Source organism: Copadichromis virginalis, linkage group LG22 (assembly GCF_057382275.1).
Source record: "Copadichromis virginalis isolate Kocher_CV1m ecotype Utaka linkage group LG22, C_Virginalis_male_GT1.1, whole genome shotgun sequence".
In the NCBI taxonomy this organism is placed as follows: domain Eukaryota; kingdom Metazoa; phylum Chordata; class Actinopteri; order Cichliformes; family Cichlidae; genus Copadichromis; species Copadichromis virginalis.
In genome coordinates this window covers 25,171,372-25,198,114 of record NC_140638.1, presented here as the reverse complement: position 1 = coordinate 25,198,114, position 26,743 = coordinate 25,171,372, and the positions used below count along the sequence as shown (strand labels likewise).

Here is a 26,743-nt window from a genome sequence, read left to right as displayed (position 1 = left end):
AGTAAAGTAGAGTCTGTCAGCACAGAAGTGAAGCTCAATAAAGCGAATAGAAGAACAGAGCCCTCTATATAGATTAGATCCGAATTACTGTGTGTCTCTATGTACAGTCTGTTTTTGCTGTGCTTGTAAGAAAAAAAACAAAACCATATACTTCCATGGTACACTCGAGTCTTCACCTCAGGCGGCCATGTTGAACTGCTGTGTGAAACATCCGCCTTCTCCTGTCAAAACACAGTTTTACGGGCGAGGCAGCAGCCTTTTGCTAACTTTACACCTCAATGCATCCTGATGGGCCGCACGCCACACGGAGAAAGACTTCAGAGGTTCGTGCCATATGTAGAGGGCGTGCTGGGGATGAACGCCTTCCAGCATAGCAGCTGCACAGTCCTCATGCTTTTTGCCCTGCTTTGTCGCCACCTTGTGGCAGAACATTTTGGCGCAGGCAGTGCAGTAAAGTGTAGAGGACTTTCTCACATTGTCCGCTCATCCAAATGGAAGCCATTTTTACATCTTCTTTCATTTCCCTTTTGTCTTTCATCAGAATAAGACCTTGCCCATAGAGGACACCACAGACTGCCTGAGCACCATGGCCTGCGTGTGTCGCGTCATGCTGGAGACTCCGTAAGTGCTTCTTGTCTCCCCATCTTCTTTCGCTCAGTCCATCTCCTTGAATGTCAGAATCCTAAATTCGAATTAACAGGCTCTTTCACTGTGCCGTATAATATGTCAGTAATTCAATAGATCGACGCTCAGAGTCCTTCATGCTAAATGTGAAATGTTTAATCTTTATTCTGTGTGTCTTTGTGTGAAGAAACTCTCATCTATAACTTGTTCACTGGTATTTGGTGGACACCCCCAACCCCCGCCGTGCCCTCTGTTAAACAGAGCAAATATTAACTCCCGTTTTTGTCCCAGGGAGTACCGCTGTCGGTTCACCAACACAGACACTATGCTGTTCTGCATGAGGGTGATGGTGGGCGTCATCATCCTGTATGACCACGTTCACCCCGTCGGGGCTTTCGCCAAGACCTCCAAAATTGATGTGAGTACAGCAAATACTTGCATACTTTGAAAATAATGGCCCTCTGTTGCATGTGTAAAGCAAAGGAGGTTAATCTAGTGTACCTGAGGGGTCCTGCTAAGCCAACAGTTTGGTTAGGCTGGTCATCAATCACAAAGCTTTAGTTGACCAGTTGCATTCATTTCAATCTCCATATTTTTATTACTGAGCTCCACCAGAGAAGATCTGCACGACTCAAAGCTCAGAATAATCTTTTTATGTCATAACAGCTCAGATTATCTGCTCTCTGGAGCATGTTTGTAAAGAAGTGTGATGAGTGTTGAGTAACAGACCTAGAAAAAAATGAAAATATTTAAATTTTGCATAAGATGGATGGAGTTGTTAATAGCTGGGTATTGTGAGCATGAATGTAATGTGGGCTTTGTTATGATTGATGCAAATCCATTAGCTTCAAATCCCCAAGTTTCATACCAAGATCTCTTAAATGTTTTTGTCTTTTTCTATCCATTTATTACCAGGACAAACTGATAATAAGGAATTACAAATAGACGAGCACAGAACTGATACACGCTGTCCTTTATCAGTGACCCACATCTTCAGCTTCAGTTAATTGACGTTGGTGGGCATTTGTTCATGCACAGCTCTCTTTAACTCCTGTTGCACTTTGATTGCAGCACATTTTCTTTTTCAGACCTTTTGTTGTAGAGTTGCTGCTGTGCTTGGGAACCAGCTGTTTTGACAGATGGCCTCACATTTGACTGTAGAGTACTTCAATATACAGAGGAGCTCATGGTTGACTTAATGACAGCAAGGTGTCATTAAGGGCTGCAAAACAAGCCCAAGTCATCACCCCTCCACCACTGTTCTTGACAGTTGGTTATGGGGTGTTTGTAGTGATATGCAACGTTTGGTTTTCTCCTTTCTGCGCATTACGTAGTGCTCTCCACCAAAGTAGAGATATCAAACATCTCCACTTTGGCCCTGTCTGTCCAAAGGGCATTGTTCCAGAAGTCTTGTGGTTTATTTGGATGCAACTTTGCAAACACAAGACATGCTGAGAGCAGAAGCTTTCTCATGGCAAACCTTCCAGTCAAGCCGTACATGTTTAATCTTTTTCTAACTGTACTGAATTTTAATGAATGCTAAAATTTAACATTCTAGCCGAGGCCTGTAGAGTCTGAGTTGTCAGTCTCAGTTTCATTTATTTGCTGCATTTCATTATAGTTCATCTGAGTGTGTTTACAGTAGATAAAAAAAAACACCAAATCCTGTGTAGGTTTAAGATGAAAATAAAAGCTAACACACACACACTCGTAACTGCAAGCCTGCGAGAACTTAGTCTGTTTTTAAATGCATGCAAGGATTTGACTGACCTCACATCAGCAGGACAAGATGTTCTGGGGAGCTAAAAGGTTCATGAGAAGGAATTCAAAGGTAATTCTGTAGTCAACTGGGAACCCGTGAAGTCACTTCAATAATGGGATAACATGTTCACATTTCTATGTACATGTTAGGAGTCCAGACAAGTTAAAGTTGTCCTACTGATGATTCGGATAATCCCGGTAGTCGAACCTGCTCGTGCTCGATATGAAAGCTTGGATCAGTTTCCCAGAGTTGGTTTGAGAATTTTTAACTTGCGGGATATTAAGTTCCTGAATATGATACAAAAAGCTGTGATCACTGTCCGAAAACGACGCCATGGTTCATGGTTCCTGACCTGCTCACCGAGTTTCAGAGAAAAGGATGATGCATTTAAGACGTAGCTCTTGGGTTTCTGTGCAGTTTCTCTGGGCACAGGATGGTCTGATCTGGGGTGAATTTAGCTTTTATAGAGGTGTTCACACTTCCTGTTGATCAGTTAGTCAAGTGCATTTGATTGGCGGCGCCTGGCTGCTACTTGCCCTCGTAACTCCTAAGAAAGCAGTGAGGGTGTACTGAGACAGGAGGCTCTTGACAACATTTCATAAATGTGTGCACGTGAGTTTGGGTTTTTTGCAGCAGCAGTACCAGGACATGATGTGATGTGAGCCCGCTGACCTTTCTCTAATGCCCTGTGTTGTCTTTGTGGTGGGCAGATGAAGGGCTGCATCAAGGTGCTGAAAGAGCAACCGTCTAACAGTGTGGAGGGACTCCTGAACGCCCTGAGGTGAGTATGAATGTAGAAGAGTAGAAAGGTACAAATCTCCTCCTCCTTCCTCGCTCTGAATAAATGTGAATGTGACATGAATGTGCTTCTGCTTCTTCAGATACACGACACGGCATCTACACGATGACAGCACCTCCAAACAAATCAGGGCCCTCCTGCAATGAAACAAAGAAGAAAAAGAAGCGACCAGGAGGGGAGGAGGAGGGGAAACGAAGGAGCGCACTTGAAGGAGGAGGAAACAAACGCTGATAAACCTGTTTGTTTACAACGAACAAAGAGAAAAATCATCTCCGGGGTTAAGTGCGACCTGATGACAATAAGAAGAGGAAAATAATTATATATATTGTCAGCTGTCCATCATTCTGTCTCTCATTTTGTAAAGTAAGAAAAGAAGAAAAAAAAAGAAGCCAGAAAAGAAGATATAGATATATATTAAGAAAAGTGAAACACTGAGCAGCAGGTGAAGAATAGGTAGGATTAAAGAGGAAGCTATATTGGAAGATTTAAGGTCAGAACCAACTGAAAGTGTACGAAACAAAAAAGGAAGAAAAAAAAAAAAAGAGGGTTAATGTTCCAGAAGTAGTCTGACGAGTATTTTTGCACACACTTTGAAAACATCTCCTTCCCCAATGAAATCTGATCCCAAACTGGTTCCCATTGCTTGAACTGGAGGGGCTCTCCTTCAGCTGCACTGGTCTCCACCGACGGGTGAATCATAAAGCAATGTGATGGATACACTCCGGAGATTTGCTTTTACCCGTTTCACTTTCTTTCTGGTGCAGCTGGAGGAAAGCAGGCAGGCGGAGACGGGACGCCTCTGTTTTTGCCCCGATTTCTTCCTCATCATCCATCTATCAAGTATATGCTTTTTTTCCCTTTAAATTTCTCCTCATCACCAACAAAAATGTAAAAAATAAATAAATAAATAAAGAGCCGCCCGTGTCGTGTGCCCCAATGCCGTTTATGTTCCTGCACACAAAAACCATCTTGCCAGCTGTCTGGCTTTACTTGAACTACGTCCTTCACTCTCTCCATGGTGCTAATGTGGTTTATCGCAGCTTCTTATCTGATATCGTTTGGCTGTGATGTGGGACATACAGTGATTTTGTCATCCTCTTCTTTTGTGCACAAGTTAGCCACGATGGCGAGTGAGCCTTCAGCATCTCAGTGCGTAAAAAAAGGGGGTCAAATCTGAGAGGGCGTTTTTAGGGAAACCGCAGCACACTTTTAGTTCTTCACCCAGTGCCAAAGCTTATTCTGTTATTACATCGCACATGAGTCAGGCTTGAGGGTTTGATGGTATTATTATATCACTCATCTTTCTTTTCTTTTTGTAAAAGAGGATTAAAAAGCCGAGACACACGTGAAAAACAAGTGGGAAGGTGGTCCGCTTTACATACATTTTAAGGGCGATCTGAGTGTTCCGGTGTAAATACGTGAAGCTTTTCACAGCGGGCATCCACATGTTCCCCGTCGGGGAATATGAAAAAACCACCATCACAAACTCACACATAAAAACTCGAGTGCTTTCTTTTAGAGTGAGGTTTAAAAAGTCCATCAATAAGTGGGAAATAAAAATGAAACTAAAAATGATCCAAAAGGAGATTCAAAAGAAGTGCTGTAATGTCTAGAGCCCTTAGTTACTTATTTAATTTGACCTTATAATATATTTTCTATACAGGGGTATGTGCGCGAGCATATTCTGTATAAATACATAGATGGCATGTTGCAAAAGTTCTGACAGAAATGTGTAAATAAGGTGTTTTTATTCATTTTTAATCGTTCAGTGATGCTGAAATTGGGTATGTGTTGTCTCTCAGAATTACCATGCGTTTGGCTTGGACCATCGGACTTGCCGTAGTCATAGGTTTCAGAAATTCAGCTTCATTAATGGCGAATGAACCGGAGGGAGGGGAGGGACGCCAAGTGGGGAGGGGGCCGGGGCTGTCCATTTGCTTGTTATTTTGTATATTTTGTGCAACAATAAACTTGTCATTTATTACATTCAACAACAGCCGTCCTGTGTCTGTTCAGTCATGTGTAGGAGTAATGGTGCTGGGGGTGTGATGTCAAAAACTGCAAGTGAAAATCACATTTTTCTATAACAGGGCTGTCAAACATAAGGCCCGCGGGCCAGAATCAGTCCGGCAAAAGCTCCAATCTGACCCATTAAACAGAAGATTGGAAAATGTAAAGAAGGATGTAAATTCGAAAATTTTTACTATGTTTTTAAGTTTTACGTATTTTCCACTTCCCCCTTGGCTAGTCGTACTGCATCACACCAAACTAAATAAGTAAAAGATAAACAATGAAATGACAGAAAGTTCCTGTTTTTTCACCACTATAGAAATTTAGGATTTTTATCACGAGCTTGCTGTAAAAACAAACAAAAGAATAAGAGGACATCATGTCAATTAACAAAACAAATGTTCAATTTATAATTTAGGTACATCCTGTATGATGAATTAACAGAACTTTTTCTTACAATTTAATCCCAAAGCAGCATGTCTTTCGCATGTAGAAAAACTGAGATATGTTGCTGAAATTGCACTTCTTCTTTTTTTTATATTAAAAATGTGTAGTTAGATTTCTTCACACTGACAGGAAGAGAAGCTTCACTGCTCCAGCCCACTTAAGATCATAGCAGCCTGTACTCTGCACACAATGTAAAATAAACGTGACGTCCCCGCTCTAAGGTAAACTCTCAGTAACAGTGGTGTAGTCTGCGGCTTTAAATTACAGGAAATATTTGACTGGAAAGCAATTAAATGATTATATTCAAAGTCATTACAAATTTGGAATAAATCATAAAGTGTTAGTTACTTTTCAGTGTTTCCTTTGGTTTAACTCAGTCCAATGAAGACACCTAGTTACATGTGTGAGTGTTTAATGTAAAGAAACAGTTTCACAGTGTGTAATATTGCGTAGGTCACAGTGGTTTTGCAATAGTACCCACAGTGGGAGGGCAGGTGACTTTAATGGTGCAGGAATTGGTCTGTAACTGCAGGATGTAAACTCCAAATTTTGCACAAGAATGTAAAACTTTTTTTTTTTTTTTTTAACTAGAATTATTTGCCATCAATCCCCATAAAGTGTGTGAATGTGTGTGTGAATGGGTGGATGACAGGTTGTGTAAAGCGCTTTGGGGTCCTTAGGGACTAGAAAAGCGCTATACAAATACAGGCCATTTACCATTTAAAGCTGTTAAAAAACTCTCAGAGTCAAGCTACTGCTCCTCCCAGTTGAAAGGAGTTGGGTGAGGCGTTTCAGGCATGTCCTACACCGAGGAGGCCCTGCGCCAGACCCAGGACACGCTGGAGGTTACATCTCTTGGTTGGCTTGGAAAAGCCTCGATGTCTCCCTGGAAGAGCAGAAACTGGATGGACTGATAAAGAACACAATCCACTGCATAAAAAATATAAAAATGTTAAAATTGGATTTAAACATTTTAAATAAACCAATAAAAATTTTATTTTCATGACTAAAACAATCCACTGTTGCAGGCTGCAAGAATACAAATGGAAAAATCTAAAGTTTTAAACTTTAATGAACTTCAAATAAAAATAAAATATAATTTACTCGATATGCTGACCAAACCACGGTGCATCCTGAATTTGAAAAAAACAAAAAAACAAACAAGGCAAAGTAATGGAGGCTGAAATGTAACATTTAGACTCAATTCATACACTTAGCCCAACATAACTCAATGCCAAGCAAGAAGGTATCTGATGTAATGTTGCAAATGCAAAATCTTCAATCGGCACATGAATTTTTAGTTTTGCTTTAGCCACGGTCAGCTTGTCAGAAGGAGACACACCTGAGTCCTGAATTAATGATTTGTATTAAGTATTCATTAATGAACATTACTGTGTTGTAGCATATCAGTCTCCCCACCGAGAGCTACTGCAGGATGTATTCCAGTCACTCACCACAAGGGGGCAGCAAACGTCTTTATGAAAGACTACAAACCAACTCAAACTGCGCCTTCTCTGCTTGTTCCCATCAAAACGGCAGAAATGTAATTCACCTCAGCACAAGAGCCCTACCAACACTCACTTTGGCAACGTGATGAACATCAAACAGTTCACGAGGTAATTCATGCGGTGCTCCAAATAAGCAGTGCTGTTGAGCAATTAAACTTCAGGTATGGTGCGGCACCTGTTATGATGAATAAGCTGCAGGAACATTCAGCTGAGAGGTCAGTCTGACTGAGCTGTGCTGTAAGGTGTGATTGTTGGAGGGTGTAAAGTAGGGCAGGAGATAGGAGAGCTTGTCAGAAGTTATATGGAAATGAGAGCAGCGGGCTGCAGACACTGAACCATGTTATGGGATCAAATTCAACAACAGCTTGAACAGAAAAGAAAGCGGCTCTAAGAAAATATTATAGGCTGTAAATATCAAAGTGGGCTTATCAGCTCATCCTACTGTTTTCTAGATCGCACCTTTTGAAGCCTCGGCGTGAGTCGACTGAGTTATAAGAAAAACTCCACAAAGACCAAAACCCACTTTGTGTACTGAACTGTAAACGTGATTATTTCATGGCTGAAGTTGAGCACTTTATCACAGGAGTCTGCAAAGATTTACTCAGTCGTGGAGCATACTTGCCAACCTTGAGACCTCAGAATTACAGAGACATTCAAAAGGGCTGTGGGGGAGGGGTTGTATACATATACATATACATATATATACAAAAAACTTGAATTTTACAATGTTGTTTTTATCGGCTAAAATAAGTTAAATGTCGCAGTTATTATTGTCTGGCCGGAAACAGCGGGGGTGTCCACATTCAGAAGCTGTGTCCACCTGAGGACCTTGCCTTTAAGTGACTTATATATATCATGTTTAACCTGAGTAGCGAAAGACCGTGGGGGTTTGAAAACGATGTGCCAGGAGTTTGCTGTTCCGTCGGCTCAGATATTTGAAGTTTACGCAGCTACATTCTCGCCTGAAAATACACTCAACAAAAATATAAACGCAACACCTTTGTTACTGCTCCCATTCCCCATGGGATGGACGTAGAGACCTAAAATTCATTCCAGATACACAATATAACCATCCCTCCCAAACAGTGGTCACAAATCAGTCCAAATGTGTGGTAGTGGGCACATCTGCCATATTGAGATAATCCATCCCACCTCACAGGTGTGCCACATCAGGATGCTGATCTGACATCATGAGTAGTGCACAGGTGTACCTCAGACTGCCCACAACAAAAGGCCACCCTGGAATGTGCAGTTTTTTGCGCTATTGGGGGTCTGGGGACCCAGAACCGGTCAGTATCTGGTGTGACCACCATTTGCCTCATGCAGTGCAACACATCGTCGCATGGAGTCTATCAGATTGTCAATTGTGGCCTGTGGAATGTTGGTCCACTCCACTTCAATGGCTGTGCGAGGTTGTTGGATATTCGTGGGAACTGGTACACGCTGTCGTATACGCCGGTCAAGCACATCCCGAACATGCTCAATGGGTGACATGTCCGGTGAGTATGCTGGCCATGCAAGAACTGGGACATTCTCAGCTGCCATCTGCCCTGAACAATGTGAACCATGATTCATCCGTGAAGCGCACACCTCTCCAACGTGCCAGACGCCATCGAATGTGAGCATTTGCCCACACAAGTCTGTTACGGCGACGAGCTGGAGTCAGGTCAAGACCCCGATGAGGACGACGGGCATGCAGTTGAGCATCCCTGAGAAGGTTTCTGACAGTTTGTGCAGAAATTGTTTGGTTGTGCAAACCAATTGTTCCAGCAGCTGTCTGGGTGGCTGGTCTCAGACGATCTTGGAGGTGAACCTGCTGGATGTGGAGGTCCTGGGCTGGTGTGGTTACACGAGGTCTGCGGTTGTGAGGCCGGTTGGATGTGCTGCCATATTCTCTGAAACGCCTGTGGAGACGGCTTATGGTTGAGAAATGAACATTCAATGCACGGGCGACAGATCTGGTTGACATTCCTGCTGTCAGCATGCCAATTGCACGCTCCCTCGTTGCTTGTGGCATCTGTGGCATTTTGCTGTGAGACAAAACTGCACATTCCAGGGTGGCCTTTTGTTGTGGGCAGTCTGAGGTACACCTGTGCACTACTCATGATGTCAGATCAGCATCCTGATGTGGCACACCTGTGAGGTGGGATGGATTATCTCAATATAGCAGATGTGCCCACTACCACACATTTGGACTGATTTGTGACCACTGTTTGGGAGGGATGGATATATTGTGTATCTGGAATGAATTTTAGGTCTCTACGTCCATCCCATGGGGAATGGGAGCAGTAACAAAGGTGTTGCGTTTATATTTTTGTTGAGTGTATGTTAAAAGTTTATTTTGCAACCCAGAAAGAGTAATAAGAGTAATATTAAAACTAAGTAGCTGCAGTAGTAGTAGCCATTGTTGGAAACTGGAATTGGATGGGCCAATCTGGGATATGGTTTTTCAATTTTGTTATCCGGGTGGAAAATCGGGAGAAATTCGAGAGAAATCCGGGAGAATGGTGGCTCCGGGAGATTTTCGGGAGGGGCATGGAAAAATTGGGAGGGTTGGCATTTATGCTCGTGGAGTCAGCCTCAAGTGGACATTTCAGGAACTGCAGAATTACAGTTTGTTTAATTTTTCAGCTCTGGCAGCTGCTGCTTAAGAAATACAGACAAAATGATGGAAATGTGTCTCATGCATAGCCATGCATTTCCCTGAGTAAATTCGGCAAATTCTAGGAAGAAATTATTAAACGTCAGATACAAAGTTTTCTTTATTTCTGGTAAATGTACTTTTCTGCTATACGATGGAAATATCAAAACACAAAAACCAGGAACCAAATATACTGGTAGTTCCCAAAAAGTTAAACCCTTTGCTTCTTTCATAGTAGGGGAAATACATTTCTGATCCCCTCCTGAATTCACAAGTTTGCTCACTTACTAAGAAATTGAACAGTCTCTCATTTTTTTGGATGTCAATGGAGAGCAACAGAATATCAACCAAAAATCTAGAAAAAAAACCCCAAAACACAGTACTGGGAAAAACATTGCTCTTCTTCTACCCTGAAATCGATAGCATTTCTCTTCAAACCACACAGTTTGAAGAGAAATGCTGTGTGTGTGTGTGTGTGTGTGTGTGTGTGTGTGTACGTACTTCTATCCATGGGTCTGGCTTTGGCTTCGTGCCCTAACTGCCATGTAATAAATAAAGAACCAGTGTCTCATTTTACTTCCCTAATGTCAAATGTATTCAAATTTAGAGGTTAATGAATCCTTCGCAGCTACTTACTGTCTTTCAACAGACCATGCAAATAACAACAATTTAAGAGAAAGTCACATCAGATACTTGAGTGAGCACCAAACTGTAGTTGTATGTTAATTAATTGCTGTTAGTAGTCTGGGATACACTGGATTCATCCATAAAGACATCTTTGATAACACAATTTATAATAACACAAATTATTAAAACATGTAAATAAATACTTTTCTGGGTTTTTTGCTTATTTATTTAAACGATGTCTCCGTTTGACATAAACCAGCAGAGCTTACAGAGTCATCTCAGATATGGAAATGTCCTTTTCTGTTAGATTCTTTAAACAAAGTTATCTCAGATAACTCAAAAAGTTCCCCTGAAATGTTTTGCAAATTCCCCTATTACTTTGTTGTTTTGCTCTCTTCCCTTCCGCACGACGGCCCGGCCCCCGACAGATCAAGTACTAACCGTTAACTGTCCTCAAGGCGAGAGCACCTTATCAGCATAAATGAGCGCGATACACGTTCAACAGTGGTTTCCCTCCTCTGGGTTCACACGCGGCCTTTCACTGAACTTGGACTCACACACGCACACACACACACACCAGTAAGCATTTTTCCCGCCCACTCTGTCGTTCCCTCTCTAACTAGTCCTGGCATGGCTTACTTCATATCAGCAGACAGTCATTGTCCTCGCGGGCCACAATGTAAATCAGCCTGAGCGGCGTCGGAGTGGTTAGCAACTGCTCTGTTGTACAAATGTGCTGACCAACTGTGCTGAGCAACAGTTCTCTCTGCTCTTTAACAAGCCCGTACATGCCTGAATGTGCAAGCGCGACATGAGGACAACCGTTCTGTGGCAACTTAACATAAAAGATTCAGCGATAATTTAATGCATTCATACTTCAAATTTGCAGCTTTTAGTAAAGCAGGACAAATACATTTAACACAATGTTTGCCCTGCACATGGCAGCCTATAGTCACACAATATCCTTTTGAAGAGGAAGTTAAAACTCCTTTCAAACTTCACTGTACATGTTTAAGCTTGTGATCTTAGCGCAATCTGTAAGAGTAGCTTTGCGTTATTCAAAATTACTACTACTACTTGTACTACTAATGAATCTAATACGTGGCCTTCTGTCTGAAACAACCCATTTAAGCGCTCTTCCATCTCTCCTCAAGCCAGCTTTGTAAAAAACGCTCAGTAAAAGTAAAAAAGCATTACTTGACACCACTTTACTTTGTTCTGATTGGCTGTCCCTTATAAATACAAAGTGGGAGGGGCTATGTACCTAAAATGACTATATTTGGGATATCCACTCTCACTGATGTCATATGGAACCAACACTTGAAAAAAAACTAAATGAAGTGATTAAAGCGGTCTGCTTTTTTGTAGATTACTTTTACATTCACTGACATCATTATTTGCACTGAACAATTGCACCAGTGTACCAAATATAAGATCTAAATAAGGAAAAGTTTAATAGCCTTTTTAAAGAAAACAGCTGTGACAGAGCTCACTGCTGTGCATGTGTGGAGCTGAGCTGCAGTATCGCCATCATCTGGTCTGTATCGACACAAATGCGTGTCTATAGCTAACAATGCTCACGTTATTAAAAGACATTTGAGCACAGAGTATGAAACCACGTGAAAATCTTATACTGCAGAAGAAACAACCCAACAGTGTTCCAAATTGACCGAGATGTCATTTCGATCCAGCGACAGGGTAACGGGCTGTCGAGGATCCCTGATGCACAAGGGGAGCAAAGGCTGGCAGCGGTGGTCCAATCCAACATTTTCAACTGTAGCTGAAATTTTAAAAAAAGACATTTATGCTGGTTCTGATAGAAAGATGTCAGAATACACAGAGCATCACAGTTAGTTGCAAATGGGCCTGCATGTCAGGGTGCCCATTCTGATCCCTGCTGAAACGGTTAAAAGCACCAACAATGGGCACGTGAGCATCAGAACTGGACCTTGGAGCAAAGGAAGAAGGTGGCCTGCTTTGATGAATCAGTGTTTTCTTTTACATTGTTTTTATGGCCATCAGAGGCAGCGTGATGGTTTGGACAATATTCTGCTAGGATCTTGGGTTCTGCCATCCATGTGGATGTTACTTTGACATGTACCACCTACCCTAAACAGTATTGCAGACCAAGTACACCTTTTCATGGAAACAGTATTGCCTGAATGCTTGGGCCTCTTTCAGCAGGATAGCACGTCCTCCTACAAAGTAAACATGATTTAGGGAAGGTTTGAGGAGCACCACAACGTGTTTGAAGTGTTGACTTGGCCTCAACACCTCAAACTCACCTGATTGTTGTAAAACAGAAACATGCATTCAAAATTTATACACCTGGCACATAGAAAACGTTGTAACTGAATCCGTGAGGTACAAAAACTAATGCACAACTGTACTTGTTTATAATCAGCAGGGCACACTGCACAACTTATCTTCCTTGGATCAAATATCACACATTACTGTGTCTACTGTCCTCCGAGTACACAAATATTTCTCAAGCAACAGGCTGACAAATTGCACAACACCAATATCAAAGTCTAATGGGAAGAACAAAACAAAAAACAAAAATCTAAATATTTGTGCCTTGGTATGTCCACTGGAGGAAAAGGTCACTAGAAACCAATACAGAGGTGCTTCAAGTCATCACCTTTATCCTTTAATGAAGGACTCATCTCCTGAGGGGACTGATGTCTGTCAGGATAACACTGTCCCCATCTAAATGTAGAGTGTGCAAACTTTGACCCAGATAGGAGATTTTGGACCAATGTGTAAGTCAGTGCTCTCCACCACTGTCATCAAAAACCTAGAATCAGAGAAAATCTTTAGGAGACTGACCTCTGGAAAACATGCACGTCTTTGTGCTGAATCGCACCAAGAGCAACTCAGAAGCAGTATGCTGAATCTGCACAGGGTCTTTTATTTTGAAAATGCTGCCCTCGTGTCTGATTTTCCACCCTTCCCGCCTGCTCTGTGCAAAGCACACCTTCCAGGGATGCTTATAAAAAATGCGCCGTGGTGCATTTGGTGGAACCAAAAGCAGCTGCAGTGACTGCATCAGGACCAGAATGCAATGCAGCTACGTTCATTGTATTCCTAGACGGATGTTTCATCCTGCCAAGAGACATCCTGAAACTCGGACAATCAATGCCAGGAGACATTTTTAAGCTGCGCTGGCCATGCACAGTCAGGGCGATTGTGCATGGCCAGTGCCTGTAGTCCTAGTAAGGTCCGACTACAGGCTGTATATACGAGTTACACATGGTGGTAGGGCTGCCACAAACGATTATTTTGATAGTCGACTAGTCACCGATTATTTTTGCGATTAGTCGACTAATCAGATCATCATCCATTGGACGTACAGCGTACAGCTTATTGCACCAGCAGCATCTGGTCTTATATAACTATCATTAGCTTACAGCTTGAAGTGTTTGTGCTAAATAAAAATAAAGACAAGATGGTAGTTTATTAATTTTTAATGAAATTTGCAGATTGTTTCGGTGAAGTTTAATAAACTCCTTGCTTTCTAAAATATAACAGGACACCGGAGTATATTATCCAGCGTCTCAAACTTCTGATGATCAGCTGTCTGCTTGAAGTTTATTTAGCTGTGCAAAAACTATAACTTTAATCTTAGCCAAACCGATTTACTCAGGAACAAATAAAATACTAAAGAAAGCCAAACAATAACATTTTAAGTTATCTAAGTGACTTATATATCATGTTTAACCTGAGTAGCGAAAGACAGTGGTGGGTTTGAAAACGATTTGCGGGGAGTCCGGTGTTCTCACGGCTCTAGTTAGCCTTGCCCCCGCCTAGCTAACGAGCTAGTGGGTAACAGACGTCTCCGAAAACGTCGGAGAGCTTTTGAAAATATGTGGTGTCTTGATAAACTGAGCAGAAATTTGAGGTTTACACAGCTACATTCTCGCCTGAAAATATGTTAAACGTTTATTTTGTGACCCAGAAAGAATAATAAGAGTAAAGTTAAAACTAACTAGCTGCCGCCATTGTTGACAACTGCGCTGGGCCGCGCTATGAATTCTGGGACACAGCTTCTTCTTCTTCGGGGTTTAACGGCAGCTGGCATCCTTGTACATGCAGTGCTGCCATCTTCTGTTTCAGTCCGTTATTACACCCTTAAATCCTACTACTCATTCCTGCGTCTTTTGTGATCTTACAAAGCTTCAAACGATGCGTCGACTATTAAATTTGTCGTCGACGATTTTAATAGTCGACATAATCGTGACTAGTCGACTAATTGTGGCAGCCCTACATGGTGGGATGTAAAAGAAGTCAATGTTGAGTTGCATTAATGCTCAACTCTGTCTAACAGGCAGTAGGGGGAATCTAGAGAACTCTATGGGTACAAGACCCCTCTGCTTCGTGCCCCCTGTAAACACTGACTCGATGACTTTATGATGTTAAAAAAAAAAAAAAAAAAAAACTAGATTCAAGTCCCAGTGATTTGTATCGTGCTAAGAAGATCATTTTGCAAATTATGGCTCTCATTAAAGTTAGTAGAGGTATTAGAATATCTGCTTATTGATACAGGTTGTAATGCAGAAACTTATATTTCAATGTACTGAAACAAAATATTTTGGAGTTGTGAAGTATGTGTGTGTTGTGCTTAATATGCTTAATGTCTTCATATAATAGGAACTGCATGAAGTGGCGTGTGAAGGAGCGCACGTTTGTGTGTGTACACGTGTACAACAGCTGTTATTGGCATACACGCCATCTAATGTTACACTGGGTTTTATAACACACTTACATAAAAGAGCCATGTGCTGTTACACACACACGCACACACAGACATACAATAGCACAGTTTTACAACATTTGTAAATTAATACTAGAGTTCCAACTCTTTAACTTATAAATAGCGCAGGTTTAAAAGTTTATATATTATTATTTGTATTTTAAATTTGCACCAATTTCAGATCAACAGCTACATGTTTATCTTTGTGGCCATGAGTGAATATGATCTCACCACTCTGACCACTTCACTGGTAAATCCGAAAGCGTGGCGATGTCAGTAAAATCAAAATAAAAAAGGATTCACACAGGAGTAAGTTGAGTAAATTAAATCATATTTACAAATGAACACAGAACACAAATCTTTAAATAAAGTTGCAAAATCAGAGATTAGACTTTCCAAACTCTAAGATCAACAAGCTTTAGCTGATGCTCCTCTTTGGAAGAGAGAACAATTGGCCTTGAATCCCCAAAAGCTTCGACTACACTGCTTGTCTGCTCATTGATGGTCAAGCTGTGCATGGTTGCAGTTGTACAATTAATGCTGTGTTTATGTCCTCCTAATGAACAACCAGGAAAGTCCACAAGTCCAATAAAGGGGAAAGTTGAGTGTATATAAAGCCAGACAATATTCCAGCACAGAGACCTTTGATCACAATGGGTTAAATAACTTGTTGCATAGTATTCAGACTAAAAGTAAAGACTGTTCATTTAAGATAGTAGGTGCAGCCCTATGCTGTCACAGAGTCCTGGTGAGCAGAATAAGGACGATTTAATACAATGCACCGACTGACCTTCACCCTGGCAGTGAAAGCGTTAAGCTCTGCATTAGGGGAGGCTCCCAGCTCCGCCCACCTCACATCTATTTGCATATCAGGCGGGAAGCGGACGCTCTTTGTTGCTGCTGAGCGCAGCCAAAACCCCTCCCACAAAACACCGCACTGGCGGGAAAAAGCCGGCTACAGCGCTTAACTCACTGACAATGGCAATGTGCGCACACACACACCCTTTGTCTCACACTCTGTACACTGCAGAGAGTACATTGCTCCCAGTGCACAGATACGTCCAATGAAAATAAGCACACAAACACGCATGCTTACACATAACTGAGAATTAGGCTGCTTTGATAGTCCTTTATGAGCCAGCACACCCATTTCCTGCCTAAGAGCAAAGGTGAAAAGTAAGTGGACAGACACACAAAAGAGAGGAAAGATGGACAGCAGTGTGGAGAAGAGTGAGAGAGACACACACACAGACCCAAGAAGTGTGAGGACGGAGACATTTATGAGTCCAGCCAGACACAATACATCAAGTGCAAACAGCTTTATCTAAAAATAAGAGCACCATGCATACAATACGTAACAATAGAAAATGGGCAAGCACTGCCCTGGGAAAAAAAGAAAAGAGTTCACTGGGTTGCTGGAAAAACAGGAAGGCATGTCATGCTCTGCACTGGGGAGGGTAGAAGAAAAAGGAGAAGGAAAAAAGTACAGAGCGGCCCCCGCATTACATAACCAAGGCAGGAAATATGCAGCAGAGAGCGAGAGAGGACAGACAGAGAGACTATAGGGAGCCATGCATAAGCTGCACCTATGACACTTTCCTTAAAGGCTTTTCACCTCTTATCACATCTCCTCCTCTCCCTTTCCTTCTGTCTCTCTTTCGTGTACTGCGACCACTACAGGAACCAGACAGTGTGACACAGAGACGGAGAGAGAGGAGAGAGAGAGAGCTGCATGAACTCAGTGAACCTAGTTCCTCCCTATAGAGACACACACACACACACACACACACACACACACATATAAATAAATGATGTCTGCACTTGGCTCTGGATGCATACATCACATTGAAATGTTATAAAACAGCATCTCAGGATTAGGCTGCAACAACACTCATCCCTCACTGAGTAGCTCTGGCCATGTGTGTGCAATTCATAATGCATACAGGTGCAAACACGCAATTATTACACCTATACTGCAGGAGCTACAAACACATGCAGTAGCCACAGAGGTAAGAAGCGACCGCCTTGCATTTTGTTGTGGTACTTGTAATAGAAAACAAGACTAACACATTCGTGCACGCACGCACACACACAGAACAACACAATACGCTTTTATCTTATCGAGTCACACCTTGCAGTGTTGTGTTTCTCACAGGTTTGTGAAACTCCCTTTGTCCTCATCCTTATATGCATGGAAACAGTGTGGCCCCAGCTCGCAAGCAGGGATTCACAAACACACACATACTGATCTTTATTGAGAAAAAAGATGTCAAAGGCTACAAATGTGAGCTCCTAGCATCTTCTCTGCTCGCACACTGAGCGGCTCACCGCCTGATAGTTGACCTTTTGCTGGTTTTAACCGTCTGCGCTTATAGTGTCAACAAAAGAGATACACATTCTCAGACAAGTCCTTCACACGCCACAAAACGAGATTAAAAAGGCTGTGTGGTATCTATTATTTTGCCCCCCCGGCAAAGACTCGGCCTTCTCTGGTATCTCCAAGAATTCTCCGCACAAGCAGAACTGATATTTCTCTTCATTTCAACAGTGACTTTGGCTACCACCTATCTGATTAGATGCTTGCATGTCTGCCTGTGTAGATACGTGCAAGCATTTTTTTTCGTCTCGCCAGAGCCAGATGGCAGAGAATGTTTAGTCAAATGGGATTAGAGATTAGGATTAGGTGGACTTCAAATTACCTAGATGCACAGTCACTGGGTGACACACTACTACAAGCAGAGCTCTGAGAAGCCCACAAAGCTCAAATACAGACGTCCATTGAGCTCAATTAGAGGACAAACTAGAGAAATTAATGAGGAGAATGATTAAAAATAAAGGTCTGACTGGTTAAAAAGACAGTATCACAGTTACTTTACAAGAAATCATCAAAGGAAAGTTTACTCAATTTCTTTTATTAGGAAGTTCCTTGAGAATAGTCACATAGCTATCTCTATGCTATGCTAATTAAACAGCTACTGCCTCAGCTAATCTTAGCATAAAGACTGAAAACAGGCCGCTTCTATTTATAGGTGAAAAGCACCAACAGAAAGTGCTGCAGGAATGAGCTGGGAAACCAATCTAACTCCAGTTGACCCACTGTTGGTCCTAAGCACTGGGCATTAGGCTAATTAGGTACCTTAGATAAAAGCCTTTACCTCTAAAAGCTTTTAGCTAAGGTACCTAATTAGCCTAATGCCCAATTTCGCCTAGCAACAACCAGCGACCACTCTTAAACCAGTTGGAGAATACTCATTTTTACCTTGTGACTGGAGGTTGCCAGGGGGTCGTGACTAGTCTCAAGGCTTGCGCAAGTGAGGCCTTGATGTTAGCAGTTCATCTACCACCATGTTGGTTTTGTAGAGCTATATTTTGACGTGAGGACCAGTGCTAAATTATCGGCTAATGCTAGCAAACTTGATTAACATCTGCATCCAGAAAGTACTGCAAAACACAGACACCTACTCATAGGGCTGCTCAATTAATTGAATTTTAATCTAAATTACGATCTGGGCTTTCAACGATCATTAAAAATGACTGAGCCGATTATTAGCACCTCCCTCGTGCTTTACTCTCGCACTGCTCCTGTAGCAAATCGAGCGCACCTCTCTGCGTTTCGAACACATGTCACAACAATTAAGAGGACCCGAGGGAAGCTCGGAAAGCTAAGCAGAAGTTATTTGGAGATGAGAGAGTGACTGTCGTTGGTTGAAAAGAGAGGTTAAAAAAAAAAAAACCTTCAGTGGTGTGGAAACATTATGGGTTCGCGGAGTCAGACGTGGATCAAGTACCGTAGACATAGTGTGTAAACGTTGCTACGGTGTCGTAGCTGCACCACAGAGCTACACTGAAAAGTTCACTAAACATAGATGTTTACATTTTTCATTTATTTTTTATATTGCAAACATTTGCACTGTTATCAGTATTTGCACACTATTTTATATTATTTTTGACAATCTTTAAAGCCATTATTCAATACATTGTTATTGTTAAATAAATATTGTCAAATAATCGAGATTTCAATTTCAGTGAAAATAATCGTGATTATCATTTTTGCCATAATCGAGCAGCCCTACCTGCTCATTACTGCTAACAGCCTAATGAAGTACAACATTTTCAGTCATCAAATCTGAAGCAGAATCCTTCTGCCTGTAGCGCTGATAAAGCCGGGTTATTTGTCAGATAATTCCAGTAATAATGCTCTAAAAGGCACTAGCAGCAAAAACACGGTTGAGAAGTCCAGTTCAATGACTTAAATGACTCCAATTAGTGGAGAGAGGCCTTGAAGAAACCCAAACATTGTATTTAAAGTTTCCTAGCCTTGTCTTTCCCTCCTTTAAATGGTCAGCAGCCTCCTTTCAGTGTCTTAACAGTACAGATGGAGTGCACCTTAATCGAAGAGTTTGGTTGGTCTAGAAACTGAAATTAACAGTACCTCAGCGGTAAAAATGCACTTACTGCTTGAAAGAAAAGTAGACCAATCAAAATGTTTTCATGGGTATTATTCGAGGTGGCCAATTGCAGGTGCTTATGAACAACTAGCATGGAAACATACTTAGCCTCCACCTTTGGTAAACTGTTTAGAATCTCTTTCTGTTGAGCTGTCAGGCAGGCTAATATCAGCTCTGCTCTGGAGAGTCAGGCTACCAATGCGTGAGGTTGTGTGAAGTCTGGTTTATACTGTTGATTTACAGCCCACGCAGGAGGCAGTATATGGAGTACTAAAGGCCAAGGCCCCAAGGTGAACAGGCCAGACCAATGGACATCTTTAGGCTACCGCATGTACAGTTCCCCTATACTGGGCCTCATGTATGGGGCGGTATGTGCTCAGAGCATTTAAAAATACTGACTGGCTATGGTGAGGACTGGACAGAGAGAGGGAGAAGCAGAAAAGTGCTGAAACTGGGAGAATCATTGTATGGCTCACTAACTGATGCAGCTATGCATGCAAACACATGCACATGCACATACATAGGGTAGATTTAGAAGAAGGGTGGCAGCTGCAGCTGCAGTACACCACCCCAGCCTGTTTCAAAGCTTTATTCATTCAGTGCGTGCATCGATGACACGTTGCTTCACAGTGTGCACATCGCTAATTAGCCTTGTGACTGTGGATACTGGCATTCCAGTCAAGGTGCTTTATGTCACCGAATTGCGCAAGCTTGGCTCTTAAATGTGAGGTGATTCAGTGGTGCTTGGAGGTGCCAAGCCAGACTCGCTGAGCCACTCAAGATAACTACACACCATGTGTAAAATTACTAAAGAAAATGCGAGGCATTCAACAGCACGTTGGATGCCTGACAGTAACGCTTTTTCCTCATTCAAAGATCCCTCTCGTTGGTTTTTTGTCATTACAGAGATCACCAAGATGAAAAAAGTACTGCAGTGGAAAAAAATAGAGCCGTAGCTGATTCGAAATGGACAACAGAAGGAAAGAAAAACAAACCATCCAAACAGAGGAGTGGTTATAAAAACCAGACACGAGCCGTACAGTGACCTTTGCTATCACTGTGACTCCCGTACTGTATGGTAATACCCCAGTAAGCTGGAGGCCTGACCCAGTTTGGAAAGAGAGAGAATGTGGAACACAACTCACGCAGACAAATGCACACTTCCAGCTATTATGCTGCTGGAAATATTTTTAGCCATGTGGATGAGGTCAACTTCTGGGAGCCTGTGAACTAAACTCTGTAATTCCTCAGACTGTAAGACCGCAACTGAAAACTTAAAGACAGAGAGCGTTAACGCAGGAGCAAGGTGAGGAGACGGAAAAGCACCGAGAAGAAAGCCTCTGGAGCGATGCCAGGTATTGTGGCTTTACAGCGGGGGGAAGACACGCCTCGGGTTGAAAGCGGTACGGCACGCTGCCGGATAAACAAAGACCTGCAATCACCGCTGTGAAAACACACTCCTCTCACAGCCTGACCTGCTGGTGGTTTACACCGTCGTCAGGGCTGAAATGAGCTCGGCTGGGCTCCACTCAGGAGATAAACCACGCCAATCAGGTGACTAGTGAACAAAAGACCAGAAACAACATATTTCATGAGTGTAAAATGAGGTGGCAGCCGGCAAACAAAGGACCAAGCTCAGTGCTGTGTCAGCAGGCCAATGAGAGCTCAATGAGACCAAGGTTAAACTGCTGCTGTCACATCGAGAGACCCCTGAAATCCAATTTTGTGCTTTCTACTTCTCGTTTGAGTGGCATAAAAGCACCGTCACTTGGATAAATACAATTTAGACTTCCTAGGATTATGAAAACAACATAATTGGGATCCAAATGCTTCTTTCCCAAAAGTCCAAACTCGAGCCAAGATGAGAGAAGGAGAGCGTCCGATCACCTAAAGAAGTTATCGTCAGGTAAACCTGGGGAAGGACTCGTTATGTCATCGAGGGTCTCTCACCTGACCACATGGGGTGACGTGTGAGTTGGTTGGCAGTCCATCAGGGTCTCTGCATGGCTGCAGTCTCCTAAAAGACCCGAGTCTGCTGCAGCTTGGCTCTGTCTTCCACAGTGGGTGGAGGCTGGAGGTCCACAGCTGTCTTTACTGTCAATGCTATAGCGTTAAGTCCGTGTCCCCCCGATTTCGCCCCCTAAACGTGTATGTAATTAGTTCTGTTTGTCTGTAACGGTGTAGCATCCACAGTTTTCAAGATATCATCTTCAAGTTTTGCGTGATGGTAGACCCCAAAACCAGCACGAGCTGTTCAGTAAATCAGCAAAAACTTCATATTACCCACAATCTTTTTTATGGATCATTTACCAACTTCACAACAATACACTAGGCCTCAGCAGACAACAGTATCTATGTTGGCTAAGCATTTGACCTTGACCTTCATTGTTAGTGCGCGCTCTGAGTGCTCATTTCATTTGAATTCTCTATAAAGTTTTGGGAAATTCCAAAAAGAGACTTTTTTTTTCCAGTTTAATAAAAATATGTTTAATAATAAAATATTTTATGTCACAAGATTACAGGTTCGGAGCATGAGCTGAGAAAACTTTGGGAGTTTATTTGAAATAAAGGTGACCGGGCCTAATACTAACAATCTGTCCTGAAGCCTGAAATGCTGACAAACTAGAGAGTCCATAGCAGTGGTATATACAGCACAGTCTTAAAAAATAGAAAAATAAACCTCTCTTAAAATTTACATTAGATTTTCAGGCAGTGTTAAAAAATAAATTATGATTTGTTTTTTTTATTCTTTGCCTGCACACGCCATAAATCATGTACTTCATTCACTTCGGTCTGTGTTGCTACTGGAAAGAAAAAGAAAAAAAAATGCTGCAAGAACCTGAAGCTCGAGGGCTTCAGCATCTATGAAGGAGGGATTTTTTGTTGGAATTCAGGAATTAATAAATAAATTCGATCCTATGGAAACCAGGAATTAATCATATAAGTACTGGATGGAGACCTGAGTGAAGATGGTTGTGGATCAGAGTCAGTGCAGGCTTTTTAAAGAGTCACTGGTACTTCCTCATGTGTCGTCCCAGAAGAGTCCTGATCACCGCTGCCCGGAGCAACAGTATCACAAGAGTCTTTTAAAAGAGTCTCTGCTGCAGAGTCGGAAGGTGCGCTGGTCCTCTGCGACTGGTCACAGGATGGATCGCACTTCCTCTTCTTCCTCACATGATAGTGATGCTTCTTGGATTTCAGGTGAGCTGCGGGTACAGAGGATAAACGACACGCCTTGGATATATTTAGCAAGACAGACAGAGAAACAGACCAAGTCACCAAGAGGCCAAGTCACAAGACTTGGTGCAACAGGGCCCAGAGGTGATCAGGTGAGCATGTAGAGAAAAGAAATCTGTTTTTGGCACTGGGCATGAATCTCCACAGAATCTTAAGGCAGCGCTAAACAGTCAAATACATAACATGGTACGACTTCTTTAGTACTTCTCAGTTTGCTTGTCCTCGGTGCTTTGATGAACATGTTAGTATCGTTAGCAAACGTCTATATTCACATTCAGCTTTTTCCCCCCCCCACATGCTTATGCCTCACCTGTCCACTCCAGGTCACCGATGATCACTTTGTCACACAGGTCGCACGTGTGGTGGCTCCGCTTGTTTCTCTGCTCCGCCCCCTGCGCTCTGACTGGTGCAATAGCTGGCTCCTCATGCTGAGAAGTGGAGCGAAAAAAGTCTGGTTTTTTTAAGGTTTTAAATCTGAAAAAAATATTTATGATGTGCTAAAACAAACTTTTAGGGAACAAAAAAGGGAACGGAAGCAGAACATCGGATAGGCAGCAGAGTAAAGCATGATTTATGGTCCCATAAATGTGCCCGATTGTGTGATCCTCCAAGATCTTGTAATGGAGAGACGTATGAGTCTACGGAATGCTGAATGGTTGACAAGTGGAGTTCACTGGGATGGGTGAACCGTGGAAAAACAAGCAGTTTGGTAATGCTAAATATCACAAGCAAACAAGTAACCTAAATTCGGCTAACAGCAAACGTGTTGCAGAAGACAATTTTATACAAACAAAGGCCTTTTTTCCTTTTTCAACCAAAGAACAAACTAGACTTTGACATCGAGGTCACTGAGATTCAAACATTTTTAATAGTTTCATCCGTGATGTCAATTTTAAAATTCTACGTTGCCTCGTTCTCAAATTATATTATTCACAAACTCGGGTGTCCACACCACCCGCCTGGCGGTGTGGCAACAACACGCCATCGCCCTTTGACAACTGAAGGACAAAAAAGAATTAGGAAATCGCAGAAAGGAAAAATTAATAAAAATGGGACAAAAAAAGCCCAAATAAGGCAAATCCAAGGAAGAAGGGCATATGCTCAAAAGGAGGAATAAATAAGAGCAAACAAGGAGAGGAACACACTAATGGCAAAAGGATGAAAGGAAGGAAATGTAAAACCACAAAGTACGCAATGAAAAGATAAAGAATGATAAAGAGTAGCGAAAGGAACTGAAGTAAAAGAGAAAGATTCCACAGCACCAGATGAAAGCAGCCAACAGGAAGCTGCCACTTTAGACTGCTGAGGCCCCACCTTACTGAGGCTGTCCAGTATCTGCAGTGCAGGGTCCAGCACCGTCTCCTCCCACCGTGACACGTCCGTCACATCCAGGCCATACACTGCAGGGATGTTGTCCCCTGGTCCTGTACACACATACACACAGAAAGGTCAAAAACACACACTTATACATTTGACAAGGACAACGAGGACTTGATTTGATATTGGATTCAGTGTTTCCAACGATTTATTTTTAATAAACAGGTGGAGGGGAAAAAAGCCTTGACAAAAAAACTTTCAGACCTCTGACAGTGACAGTGCTCATTGTACACAAATAAATAAATAAATAAATATATAAATAAAACAATGAAGCTCCGGAGGGTCTGTCTGCAAACTACAACGGCTGAGACAGGCCAGTTCAAACTGGGTAACGCACAGGAGCGGCGATGTGCTGGAGCCGCACCCTGAAGCTCCATCAACCTGCTGACTCACACTGGCTCGATAATGTCTCCCCCCTCCTTCCTCCCACCCTCGTGTCTTGTGCGCCGTCTCTCTTTCTCTCCCGCCATCAGTCTCGCTTCAGCTTTCACTCACTGTCTCACCCTCAAACTCTTCCACCCCCGTGTTTCTATTTTGCATCAGTCAGCAGTCTCCGGGCCAGGCCTCGGGAACGCAACGGCAGCACCAGACCTTGCCCCGCTCCTGTCTCTGTCTATCCCAGCGCTCGCCTGCATCCAGAGCCGCTGCCCTTCAAGGCGTACCGTGGAAATTTAGATCGGTGCAACTTGCAGAGAGTGACTTCTAACAGATGCAACTTTTTAATGATTAAATAAATGAGCAGGAAAACAGAAAAAAAGAAAAAGAGTCTGAGCTCCATTTTTTGACTCTTTCAGTGCACACTACGACACATTGTCACACAAGTTGTCTTCACTTTTTCCTTTTATTGTACTAAAGAGTTTTTCCTCCAGATGGTTAGAAAATACAAACAGACAGGGTTTTAAATGACATTCAAAGCTAGCTAGATGGTTATCTTTTCAAGGAATCAAGGTTACGACTGCGGTCTGAATGCACGAGAGAAGCGCAAACTCTGAGGCTGTACTCAGACACGACGCAGCGAAAAGAAACCAACCTGACTCCAGATGAGACAGCAGCAACCATGACTGAACAAACGTGCAGGTGCAGCAGAACCTTATTTCAAACCTTCTTCATGCTAAAAACTGGAGCCTACATTACCCAGAATACAACTCGACAGCTTACAGCTCGGGGATTTGGTTGTGCTTTTGCGCCTTCATGTTCGGTTCGGTTGGCTGAGAGGGAAAATTTGCGAAAATGCCCGGAACGACAAGTCGGAAAGCCGGAGAACATTTTTGTCTATAAGTTGCCAAGCTTACAGAAAAACATGGTGGATGGCGGTAAATGTTAATGAATGGGTCAAATGTACAGTACTGTGCAAAATCCTTCCATTAAAAATAAATAAATAAAAAAAATCTGCTTCCAAGGAGCCAGACATTCGTGTAATTGTTTAAAGTGGTTTCGAGGAAATGGTTCTCCAGGCTTTCTGGAGCTCTCTCTCAACACTTCTTTGGACAATGTTTGCTTTTCACCTCAACCACTAGCAACCTCTGATTTTGCCTCATATACTGCATTACCCTGCATGTTTGCAGGTCACAGTCACTGCAGCCGTTTCCCTTTTTTCCATCAAAACACAACAAAACCACATTGCATACTTCTGCATGCAATGCATATAATTTTTACATTGAATGCAATTTAAAAAAAATAAACGTTAGACTGTCGACACCTTAAACACAAAGGAATAATATATAACACATCATCTCTGTAGCCACTCCATTATGTCCCCAGTTAGTTAGAGGTTAGAAAAACTCATTCTAAATTAGGCAAACTGGACAATCTACAGAACGCGTGAATCTGGGGTTGTTCTGGTTTTCCAACTTTGGTAACTCAAAGTCTGATTAGAATATATGTGTGTTAAGCTCACACTCTCAGGTAAGCGAATCCCATTAACCTATAAAGCGCTGTTTGCCAACTCAATTATGTCTTAATCCTTTCTACACAAAGTCAACTGTGGATTTGAGGGCAGCAGACATCCTATAGACTGAACTCCACTGGGAGCCGTCTGGGCCTCCATTATCACAGAGAGACACAGAGTCCTGACTGTATGACTAACAGTGTTGACTTTGTCAGAGGACTGACTGTGGCGCTGTGTGTGTGTGTGTGTGTGTGTGTGTGTGTGGGAACAATGAGTCCCCATACAGCCACACCCGGCAGCTCTACACTTACAATTCACTCTTGGTACAAACTGCAGTTCAACTGCCACTGGGTGAAATTTGCATATTGTAGGCTTAATCTGCAGTCAGCGATTTAAACACGTGACATATTTTATTCTTTCATGCTGAGACCAGCTGTGCTTAAATTAATCTGACACAAGGTTCAAATGCAAAAACAAACAAAAGGCTCCTTAATAGCAGAATCTCACCCTGCACCTGCATCATTTGGCTTCACAGCATGTGTTTTTTCCCCTCCTCTTATCTGTGTGCACCACTTATCCTCAAAACTTTGTCCTCAACTCAGTCGGGCTTGTCTGTGTGTTG

General features: G+C 42.4%; 2 protein-coding genes across 7 annotated transcripts in view; one reads left to right on the top strand and one right to left on the bottom strand.

The window, feature by feature from the left end:
* fam49al (family with sequence similarity 49 member A, like) overlaps positions 1 to 3,752 on the top strand; it is a 38,872-nt gene extending 35,120 nt beyond the window's left edge. For all 4 annotated transcript variants that reach the window (XM_085445177.1, XM_085445181.1, XM_085445178.1 and 1 more), the window contains 4 exons: positions 542 to 621; positions 916 to 1,042; positions 3,097 to 3,167; positions 3,268 to 3,752. In XM_085445177.1, coding sequence (XP_085301303.1) covers positions 542 to 621; positions 916 to 1,042; positions 3,097 to 3,167; positions 3,268 to 3,331 — 342 coding nt within the window. In that variant the 3' untranslated portion in view covers positions 3,332 to 3,752. The remainder of the gene's footprint in view (positions 1 to 541; positions 622 to 915; positions 1,043 to 3,096; positions 3,168 to 3,267) is intronic.
* Positions 3,753 to 22,160: 18,408 nt separating this feature from the next.
* trit1 (tRNA isopentenyltransferase 1) overlaps positions 22,161 to 26,743 on the bottom strand; it is a 48,797-nt gene continuing 44,214 nt past the window's right edge. For all 3 annotated transcript variants that reach the window (XM_085446074.1, XM_085446073.1, XM_085446075.1), the window contains 3 exons: positions 24,171 to 24,280; positions 23,167 to 23,284; positions 22,161 to 22,825 (listed from right to left, as the gene is read on the bottom strand). In XM_085446074.1, coding sequence (XP_085302200.1) covers positions 22,620 to 22,825; positions 23,167 to 23,284; positions 24,171 to 24,280 — 434 coding nt within the window. In that variant the 3' untranslated portion in view covers positions 22,161 to 22,619. The remainder of the gene's footprint in view (positions 22,826 to 23,166; positions 23,285 to 24,170; positions 24,281 to 26,743) is intronic.